The sequence below is a fragment of the Psammomys obesus genome, unplaced genomic scaffold (genome assembly GCF_907164565.1).
Source record: "Psammomys obesus unplaced genomic scaffold, mPsaObe1.curated_primary_1811, whole genome shotgun sequence".
Classification (NCBI taxonomy): domain Eukaryota; kingdom Metazoa; phylum Chordata; class Mammalia; order Rodentia; family Muridae; genus Psammomys; species Psammomys obesus.
Window position 1 is genome coordinate 20769668 of NW_026596117.1, and position 11144 is coordinate 20780811.

The 11144-nt window shown below is 46.4% G+C and overlaps 1 protein-coding gene across 1 annotated transcript; it reads right to left on the reverse strand.

Annotated features, from left to right (window-relative positions):
* Positions 1-7781: 7781 nt before the first annotated feature.
* Rhoh (ras homolog family member H) lies at positions 7782-10931 on the reverse strand. Its single transcript, XM_055629361.1, has 2 exons — positions 9971-10931; positions 7782-8063 (listed from the first exon to the last, which is right to left on the reverse strand). The coding sequence occupies exon 1, from the start codon at positions 10818-10820 to the stop codon at positions 10245-10247; it is 576 nt and encodes a 191-aa protein (XP_055485336.1). The 5' UTR covers positions 10821-10931; the 3' UTR covers positions 7782-8063; positions 9971-10244.
* Between the last annotated feature and the right edge of the window lie 213 nt (positions 10932-11144).

The window sequence follows — 11144 nt, forward strand, 5'->3', positions numbered from 1 at the left end:
CTTTGGGTCTGCATATGTGTGCACACACTTCCCCCGTGACGTACACTTGTGCCGGCATGCAATGCACACAGACACGTGGAAACAAATCATTAAGAGAAGGATAAAACCTCTAAAGTGCTGCTATCAAAGGCTAAATCAAAACAGCTCAGAGTCCAAAGACCCAGAGAAGAAGGCAGAAAGTCAGAAAGGCCTGCAGGAAAGGCCAGAGACCTTCAAGTCTGGCTTTGACCAAGGCTAGCTCTGTGGCCTGAGGCAACTCAGGAAATCACATTCTTCCATTCCTAAGGTACCAGAATTTGGCTAAAGGCTCTTTGAAGCCCCTTCCTGGTCCAAAAGTGAGAATCTAGTAAATAATGGAGAAGTGGCATGAGATGTCCTGGCCAGGCTGTTGAGCATTAACCCCTCAGTAGAGTATCTCTGCTCACAGAAGGAGAGAAGCTAGCATGGTTTGCCTGCATCGTTGAGAGAATTAAGGTAAAGTTTATTTGGGTCCTAAATTTTAGATAATCTCCTTCCTTTGGATTTGTTTATATACTTGTTGGACACAAATATGGTCTCTACCTAACTTACCTAACAAGGGCTATCTAAGTTGATTGAGGCAGACTGATGGAATGAGTTGGCTCAGACTGGGTGATACATAGACCATAAGAATGTATTTATTGTTGTACTAGAAGCAGAGACATCTAAGACTAGGAACCTGCAGATTCAGCGAACACTGATATGCACTTTTACCCACTGTGGTTGGAATCAAACCTATAGTCTCATTTGAGCTAGGTAAGTTCTCTACCCTGGGCACCCCTCCATCTCCTGGATGTTCCTTCTTGCTGAACCCTCGCATGGTGGACAGTTAGCTATTAGATCTCTAATCCACTTACCTCCTAGAAGCCCCTTCCAGTAGAATGACCCCATCATGATCTGAAATAGGAAGTGAGGTAGGGCAGGTACATGCAAAAGCACAAAAAGTACTTACTTAGCTGATGGGTTGTGGAGCCAGGTAAAGAGCAAATTCCCATCCTAAGAATAAAGCCAAGGCTGGAATGGGAGGCCTCATGTCCTAGTTTGTTTCCCATTGCTATGCTAAAACACTAACTGGAGTGGGGGGGGGGTTGTTTCAGCATACAGGTTATAGTCCACTATTGGGAAGTCAGAGTTAGCTACACGCAGGAACCCAGAGGCAGGAACTGAAGCAGAAACCTCAGGAGAATGCTGCTTACCAGCTTGCTCTTAGATTCACATTCAGTTACCTTTCTTATACCTCTCGGGACTGCCTGCCTAGAAGTGGCTCTGCCCACAGTGGGGAGGGCTCTCTCGTGCCAATCAACAATCAAGAAAATACCCCATAGACACGCCCACAAGCCAATGTGATGGAAGCAGTTTCTCAGCTGAGGTTCCCTTCTCCCACCTGACTCTACTTGGCACAGCTCACTCTAGTCAATAATTATGTGTCCCACTTGGCCAAGCTGTGTTGCCTCATGCCACACCCAGAGCATCCTGAGTCAAAATCTTTTGTACTAGAGGAGGGTGGAGGAGGGGAATTGGAGTCAAGAGAAATAAGCACAAACTCTGGTTCTGTAAGCATGTGTTACGACACAAAGATGAGTCATCCAAGCTTCCTGAGCCTTAGCGGCTTTGCCTGCAAAATGACACACTAAGATTAACTGCTGTGCTGTGGTGAGGTCATGGAAAATGGTGCACCCAGAATGTTGACCAATCCTTCAGTCATTAGGATAAGACATGGGAAAGTACTTCAAAAACACGTAAGAGCACCACAGGAGTTAATGTGTAGAGACAGTGATAACAAAGTTAGAGTCCCTAAGAAACAGGCTTCGGGGCCAAGGAGATGGCTCAGTGGGTAAAAGCTTGACAACCTGAGCTTAGGTCCATTGGACCTACATAAGTCAGATGCTGTCTGAGCTAGGGCTTCTATTGCTGCACCAAAAACGAGGCCAAAGAACAAGTTGGGGGAGGAAAAGGGCTTCATTCAGCTTACACTTCCACATTGCTGTTCATCACCAAAAGAAGTCACAACAGACACGGAGGGGACAGGAGCTTCACAAGGAGACCAACAAAGCTAAAACCTCTGAGCCCAGGGGTCCTGCAGAGACTGATGCACCGACCAAGAATCCCAAGTAAGGGCAGCAGGGGCTGCCTCTGTCATGAGCTTGGTTGCCTGCTCTTTGATCGCTTCCTCCCTCTCAATGCAGCCTTGCTAGGCCACAGAGGAAGAGGATCCAGGCAGTCCTGATGAGACTTGATAAGCTAGGGGCAGACAGCTGGGGAAGAGAACCTCCACCTTCAGTGGACTAAGGGAAGGGGATGGGGGGAAGAAGGAGGGAGGGTGGTACAAGGAGGAGTTGAGAAAGGGGCCTATAGTCGAGATATAAAATGAATAAATTGTAAAAATAAAGAAAGAAAAAAGAAAAGAAATAAAAGAAAGTCAGGACAGGAACCCAAGCAAGGCAGGAACATAGAGGCAGGAGCTGATGCAGAGGCCATGGAGGGCACTGCTTACTGGTTTGCTTTCCCTGACTTGCTCAGCCTGCTTTCTTTTAGAACCCAGGACCACCAGCCCAGGGATGGCTCCACCCACAGTGGGCTGGGCCCTTCCCCCATTGATCACCAACTGAGAAAACGACTTACAGCTGGATCTCATGGAGGCGGTTCCTCAACTGAGGCTCCTTCCTCTCCGATGACTCTAGCTAGTGCCAAGTTGACACACAACCAGGCAGTACAGACGTATAGTGTGCATTTGTAATTCCAGGGCCGCTACAGCAAGACAGACGACAGGCAGGAGAATCTCCCAGAAGCCCAGGGGCTGGCTAGCCTGGAGTATGCAGAGCGATCCTGCCTCTCAAGCAAGGTAGAAAGCAAAGATGACAAAGTTGTGCCCTGGCCTTCACACAGAAACCAAACAAGCAGGTGCCGTCGCACACAGCACATACCACACACACACACACACACACACACACGCACACACACGCACACAGTGGGCGGGGGTGGCGGCAGTCAGCAGCTACTGTTTCAGATGGTTGAGGTGTTGAGGTGAGTACCTGTCTGTGGAGAGCGATGATGAGAGGAGGAGGTAAAGACAGAGATGTGGGGCAAGATGTAATGGAGAAGGAAGGACAGTCCACAAGTACAGTGATTAACTCAAGGCTCTCTGAAACCTTAAGAAAAACCTTCCGTCCAAATCCTCAGGAAATTCCCAAGATGACGGGCCAAGCTGCCCTGGCGTTCAGGCTAGGGATGCGCTTGAATTACACTTCCATCTGTTTCAATCTGTGTGAAAGTTCCAGAAGGACCGAGGCACCTTACATATGCTGGTTTACAACAGCACTGTCGGGAGGAGGAATGTCCAGCTGCTTCAAGGGGTGGGCTCCGGAGGGCGGGGCCTTGCCGCCTCCAGCCCGCCCGCCCGTTCTCACCCTCACTCTGTGGTCTTGGCTCTGAGCCCTATCTCTATCCCGAGTGCTACTGTTTCCTTCCTTTTACTCAGAATCCGTTAGAAAGTACTTGCTGGTGGGAGCTCTAGGCTGTGCTCTGCTTCTGTGAATTGTGTTGCTGTTCTATTCTAGGCCGTTTGCTAGCCCCCATTGCAGACAGCCCGGTTCAGGGCCTCCTCACAGGCGGGCAGATGGCAGCAGGCCCCAGGAAAGGCTGTCGCTCCTGTGAAAGGCTTTGCAACACCAAACTGATGAAGAGTAACAGTTGTGCATCCTTCTCAAGCTGGCTTTCTTTTACAGAAGGGCCGTTTGCTTTAAAATGGTGACACAGATGCACTGTCACCGACAGCCACCCCAGCCACCCATTCCTCAGTGAGGCCCGTCTCCACAACCCAGTTGCCAAGCCTGGCTCCCTTTCCCCAGTTTGTTTTATTCTTTGCACTGATCCCTCACCTACCTTGATCTGATTTCTTTACACGACTACTGTCTGCTCACTCATTTCAAACTGTATGCGAATGCCACAGAATGAGGAATTTTGGCTATCTGCACAGTCTGGGGCTGAGAAGGCCACTATGAAAGGAAGAGATAAATAATGATTGTGACATGATACAGCATGCCCCTCATGGTGATACTCAAATGAGGCTCGGGGGTGGCAGAGCTGGGATGCAAGTCTGAGGAGCTGACCATAGACTCCAACTCTTCAAAAGTATTTGAAGTTGTTAATTATATCAGACTTTTAAAAGTGGATAAAAATGTGTATGGTTTTTAAAAAAATAATGAACGCTCAACTACTGACTTTCCAACTTAAGAATGTGACTAATATCTGTCAAACCTCTGGTGACCTTAGCCATTCCCATCTGTTATCTCATAAGAAGAGGGAACCGTTAATTCGAATTCTACTCTTCCAAACACTTTTAACCCTAAATATTAAGCTTAGCTCACACTTGAGCATCATGGGAATGGAATAATGCTAGGTTATCTTTCTATTTGCATTTTTTTTTCTCCTTCACATTTGTCTGCACTCACCCACTCTAAAATATATAGCTACACACCATTCCTTTTCAGTGTTGCATTGTGGTCCAGGTGTGAACACACCAAAGTTGAGATGGACTTCATCTGACCTTGTATTGTTTCTAGCTTTGTCACTATCTAGCATGCTACTAAGCACAATCTTACTCATGTCATCCTGGAAATGTATGTAGGTCTATCTCTGGGCATGGATATTTTTTGGGGTGGGAGGTCACCAGTATAAAATACTGTTGTACTAAGTAAAGACAGAGCGCTATGCCAACTCACACTCTATCGGCAACACTCAGGCTCTCCCACTGTGTCATGTCCCTGTCAATGCTCGGTGTTACCATACTTTCAATTTTGTTCTTTTGGGGGTTTTGTTTGTTTGTTTGTTTGGTTGGTTTTTTTTTTCCTGATAAGGTGGTTTGAAAAAGAATGACATTGATGGATTTTGTCAACAGATCCATGAGTATGTATATGATTTTTTTTTTTGTTCATTGGTCATATGTAGTTTCTCTGCCAAGAAATAGACAGGGTCTCTTAGACAGGGTCTTGATATATTAGCCAGTCTCACCTCAGACTTTTAGTCCTTCTGCTTCAGCTCTCCCACGGTTAGGATCACATGTGTGCACCACAGTGTTAGAGCCAAATCTCTCTCTTCAAATTGAGGTGATTTTCCTGATGGCTGCTAGTCACCCCTGATGCATTATGGAGACTGACAGTTTCTTCGGTATAATCATGTCGTTGAAAAACATTACCACCCCAGAGCCATCATAATAGGTAATCAACTGCTCCTTTCTAGCCCAAGCTGAGAGATGAGTAGAATGATTTTTTTTTTTATTTCATGGCTCAGGGGAGGGCAGTTAGTTACCTAAACCCTCACTTTCCAGTGGTAGTTTGAACAAACACCAAAACATACAGATATTTAATGAATCCAGTGAGAAGCCAAATTTATTCTGGATGGTTCCGAGGAAAGGCTTGAATGAAAGCACTGCTTGAGAGACAGAGACCTCCATAAAGAAATCCCATAGGGGCGTTGACTCAGAAGGAAGCCTTGATTCTCCTTAGGACTGAGGATCCAGGAGAGGACCCTGAGGTGGGGGATTTGGCCATTGTAGATAAGCAGCACCAAAGCAGAATGGGTGAAAGAAGAGAGTCACCTATGCTCTCCTTCTTCCTTCTGACCGCCTGCTAGCATAGAAGCAGCTAAAAAGAGAACTGGGGTGCTGGGTCCATGGACTAGCTTGAAAGGTAGGGACAGTGAGAAATGCAGACCCAGCAAGCGGTGACAGCAAACACAGCCTGGCAGGACAGTGCGTGCTCATCTGAGAAAGCCACAGGGAGAATGACAGAAGTGAGGTCATTCAGGAAGACTGCCAAACTCTACTCAGCAGCGTGCCCTGCAGTGGGTGACAGGGATCAGTCACCCTGTCTAGCCCAGCAACTGTAATGACCACTGAACCTCATTAATCATATAACTTAGCAGGCCAACTTTGTATATAAGAAAATTGGATGGTAAAGCTGGGACATTTGAAAAGTGACTGTAGAGTCTGAAAAATGCTGACAGAGGCCTGGAAACGGTAGGCATTCAGATGGAGTTTGTTGCTGTTTTTATTATTCTATGTGTCATTTTATCCATCTTGCTTCAGTTGGCAATATTATCAGTAGAATCTGCTTCTGTGTGGTTTTCCCGTCATGTTGTCCACGTGATGACACTTCTAGAAAATTCTGATCTGATTAGAGATTCAGTTTATGTTTCAGCACAGGGATCCAGCAGACACATGATAACATGACTGAATGGAAGTTTACAGGCATAAAGTTCTCCAACGATCATTATACAAATCCTTCTGCAGAGTGTCCTAGAACTTAGTACGTATGTTTTAAGAAAAGGGGATTGAGGCTGGAAGACACTCAACTCAGATTTTCCGACTCCAGAGTGTTTCACAGTCTAACTTCTTACACTTTCATTATTTGTACCTTTTTATGTAGCATTTTCATGTCAAGATAACTTTTAAGAGTCCTCAGGATTAATTCGGACATTAGGCCTAGTCAAGCTAGAATCCTTCTACCACATCTCATTCTGGGTAAAGTACCCTTCCTGGGAAGCAGATCTTGAACAAGGAAAAAGCCAAGCTCTCTTCTCCCCTGTTGCTCTCTCAGGAAAGTTGGGTATGGGGATGTCTGCTTGGTATGCATGTAATCCCAGCACTGGAGAATCTAAGGCAGAAAGAGCACCATGGTTTGAGATCAGCATGGGCTGCATACAAGAAAACAATGAACGAACAGCCCCAAATCATCATCATCATCATCATCATCATCATCATCATCATCATCATCATCACCACCACCACCACCACCACCACCATCTTTTAAATACAGGTTCTTTGACTAGTGTAGAGCGAGGCCCGCTGCTACAGGAGATCGGATGTGGCAAAGCCATTGAGCTAACTGCTCGGGGAGGAAGTGGGGCATGGTGGTTTTAGCAGACCTGCTCCAGGCTCGTAGTTCAGCTCCCCACCGGCTGTGTCACACAGGCTTGTCCCATTAACATGCTGAGGCTCAGGCTGCTCATGTGAGCCACCTATAAGCCATGTATTACGATAATGAGCTTAACACGGTGCGCAGATATCTGAAGCACCCTGCATACTTCAACCATCAGGGTGTTTTCAGTTGTCTTGTCATTGGATCAGGCTACAATATTCTCTTGCCCCGTTTAGCTAGGATGGATTAAAGCAAGACAGACTAGCATTGCTGTGAGGGAATGTGTGGGGTCCCTTCCCCCAAAACTGTTCCTCTGAAGCCTGATTAGTGTGACAGTATTAAGAGATAATGCGGTCAGAAAGGGGAGGCCTTCAGAGATGGGATGAGGACATAGCAAGAAGAGAGCATCAGACGAGGACGAGGTTTCTCCATGGAGCCTGACTGTTGGCACCCGACCCCAGACCCCAGAATTCTGCTTAGGCCACACCATGATCTGTTGCAGTGAATAAACAAACAACAAAAACCACTCAAATCCACTTTTTCACATAGGCATTAGTATATTTAATTTTGCTGCAACAGTGAAGGTGAACTATACAAAAAAGCACCGTATAGACTGAAGGGGAAGAATCATGCTATTCATGTCGTCATACAAAATTGATCGTACAGCCCTGTGAGGTTTGCCTTCCTCCACCAGGTCCTGTTTTCAGTCCTTACCTCTTCAAGGCCTGCTCAGGTCTGCTTCCTTCTTAACTGCTTAGAGGCCCAATTTCTGCCTTTCTTTCTCCAGCTGAATTCACACTTCATTTAGCTAAGGTTTCTTCCCTACCCTGGGCCCTGGGGACTTGGAGCTAATTAGGAAGTAGCACTGCCTTGGGGACACAGAGTTTAGCAGGGACCAGAACCCCTGGTTGGTGCGGTTTCCCCCAGGTGCACACTGCAGAGGCTCTACATGTGTTCCGGTGCTCCAGCGTGAGGCTTCCTTCCTCACACTGGTTCCTATCAACAGGCAGCCCCCACTCCAGGTCCATCAGCATCTCCTCTGGCCTCCCCTCCTCTGCTTCCACCACGAAACTCCCGCTTCCTTCTCAGGTCCTTCCCATTTTTAGATGCTCCCCAGACCTCACCTTCCTTCAATAGAAAGAAAAGAAAATATTAGGGTATATCCAATATAGTGTGTGGCAATTCGTTTCTTCAATGTGCTTTTAAAATATTGCTAAGATGAATCATGAAGCTGTGTTTGCTATTAAAGACCTTTTGTAAGCCAGGTATGGTAGGTCACACCTATAATCACAGCACTGGAGAGGCTGAGACAGGAGGACCACTGCAAGTTTGAGCCCATCCTGGGCTACATTGTGAGCAAAGATCAAAGAGTTTCAATTTCCAACAACAATAACACACACACACACACATCGAAGAAAGACAAAAGAAATAAAAAAGCCTTTGTGTGTTGGAGAATGAGAACTGAATCAGAGGGACATGTGAGACATGGAGGACATGTCCCTGTCTCTCCTCTGCACCCCCAGCTCCCCCCCCCCGGCTCAGTTCCTCAGCATTCCAACCTTCAGGATGCCCAGTGCCACGAGCTGAAGGCAAGAGCTCTCAAGTCAAGGGACATAGGTGGCCCAGAAACTAGGACAAGCCACAGAACCAGAAGGCTGAAAGATGAGCTGAACGCAAACATACTAGCCCTAGCAAATGGAAATCAGTTCTTCTGCCTGAGACCAACCAACATCCAGATCCTAGGCTTCTGACCCAGCGGGGAAGAGAGAGACAAAGCGCTAGCAGCAGGGGTGGGGGGCGGTGGTTCATTATATGATACCCTTGCCAGATTGTAAGTGCAAAGAATCAGCCAGAGGAACAATATGACAAACTGATCCACTTAGGTCAGCATAACCCTCATTAAACTTGCTCCTGCAGACTCTTCACCCTTCATGGTGACAGCTACACAACCCTCTACAGTGCTGGACTCCAAGAAAGTTGGTCCACGCGGTTCCTAGTTATCAGATTGGAACTGTGAGTGATATATCTGGGTGTAGAGACTGGGAACGGCACCATTGCTTTCCAACACCTAGAAAGGAGGGTTGTGTATATGCACAACCCCTGTTTATTTAGCATTTCCCCTAACAGCTCTTTAGTGTCTGAGGAACTGCCTCAGGCTTTCTTTTTCTCTTAACTTGGGATTTGTAATGATTTTTTTTTACAAGTGAATATCTATTCATGAATCAGTAAAAGTCATAAATCCTGCCTTTCCCCTTGTATGTATTCACAGATATACATATCTGATATATATATATATATATATATATACATACATACATACATACATAGGCACTTTTCTAATTATTTTAATTCAGTCTTAAAATTAATAAAGGATGGGGTTGTGTCAGCCAGTTTAGAGTTCAGATGAGAACAACTTTGTCAAATTAAATATCATTCAGAACCCCCGTCCTCTTCTCCAGGGACCTGCAGCCAGTGGGGGAGCACAGGAGATAGGGCAGGAAAATCACTCTCCTTGCATCTGCCCCAAGTTCTGATGCTATTTCTTGGAGCAGTGGGACCCTCTAGCTGAAAGATTTTCCTTCTCTCTCTGTGTTAATGAACGAGAAAGGAATAGTTAGTGTGTAACTGGAGTCCTCTGAGTGGTAGGTAATATTGTAAAGAAGAAATGTTCTTTTGTAATTACAGAGAAAAACTAGTAACCGTTCAAAATCATTTGGCAGTGTTAAAACACCTCCTGATCTGGGGCTGTATTTTATACACAACTCTGAATAATAGGGAAATGAAAAAATGAATTACAGGGATCAGTTTGTGGTCATTGGAAAGTTTGATTATCTAGAAAAACACAGCCCACAAGTAGTTTCAGCCAAATCAAATTCAGGTAAAATAATAACACCACAGACATATGGTTGAGCTCCACAATGTTATTTTCCTCATACAGCAGTTTGCCTTTTCAGGAAAAGACTTCCCAAGCATGAAAACAAGAGTTACCTATTTGGTTATTATTTAAATAAAATGTGAGTTTAAATATGGCATACTTGGGAAATTGTCTGAATTAGGATGGTTGTTTTAGTTTCCTATTGAAGACGGACTAGTCATTTGGCTTCCCAAGGAATCCCTCTGGTTGTGCTGGGCACGGAGTTCATCTGTGGAGTGTAGTTAGTGGAAGCATCAGTGGCCAACCTCCCCACAACTCCATCCCGAAAGGCTGTTCAGATGTGCCAAGACAGAGCATCAACCCTTGGCTTGCCTTCTCCTCTCCCATTAGTCTTTGAGGTAAGTTCATGAATGCTAGGTGCGGGACCTTGGGGTTTAGAAGATCTTGCATTCGTTGATGGAGAACAGCTTTCTTCTGTTTCGTCTCCTGGCCTGATTGACAGCCGTTCGGACAGCACATTCAAATACTTGCTGCACTCCCCGGTTGCTAAGAGCTGAGCATTCCAGGTAGCCCTTGGCTCGCACATCCTGAGCAAGTCTCTTCCCTTCCACAGCATTGATGCAGGAGGCCCTGTGGGGTCCCATCTCTCTCTGGTCAGTCTGTGTGGCCACAACCAGCACCGGGGTGCAAGGTAGGTTGCTCCTGATCTCACTAATCCATTTGTTCTTCAAGTTCAGGAATGAGGTATGGTTGGCCACAGAGTAGCACATCAGTACCACATCTGCCTGCTGGTAGGACAGGGGACGGATGCTTCTGAAGGCATCATTGCCGGCAGTGTCCCAGAGACCCAGGCTGATCTGGATGCCATCCATGAAGACGTCCACACCCGTATTCTCATAAACAGTGGGTTTGTAGGACTCCGGGAAGGTCTCAGAGGTGAAGCGCACCAATAGTGAGGTTTTCCCTACAGCACTGTCCCCTACCAACACGCACTTGATAGAACTCAGCATCTTCCTTCTCTGAAGTCCCGTTTAGGAGTCCAGGATCCCAGGAGATAGAACCCTCAATGGGCTCCTGAAGCAGGTTCCATAGAGGAAGGAGAGAGTCACCAGGTTTATGTTCTCAGGATCTCAGACATTAGTTGTAGGTATCACTTCTCCAGTCTGCTCGGGTGAGAGGCAGTGCCTGCTTGGGAAACCTCTGAAGCTTGGCTGGAACAAAAGAAAAAAGAAGGGGGAAACTGAGGTTTCTCTTTCTGATGACAACAGTCCTCCTTGTTGACAGACTGATTTAAAATGGGGGGTACCAGCAGGGCGTGGTGGGTGATCCCAGCA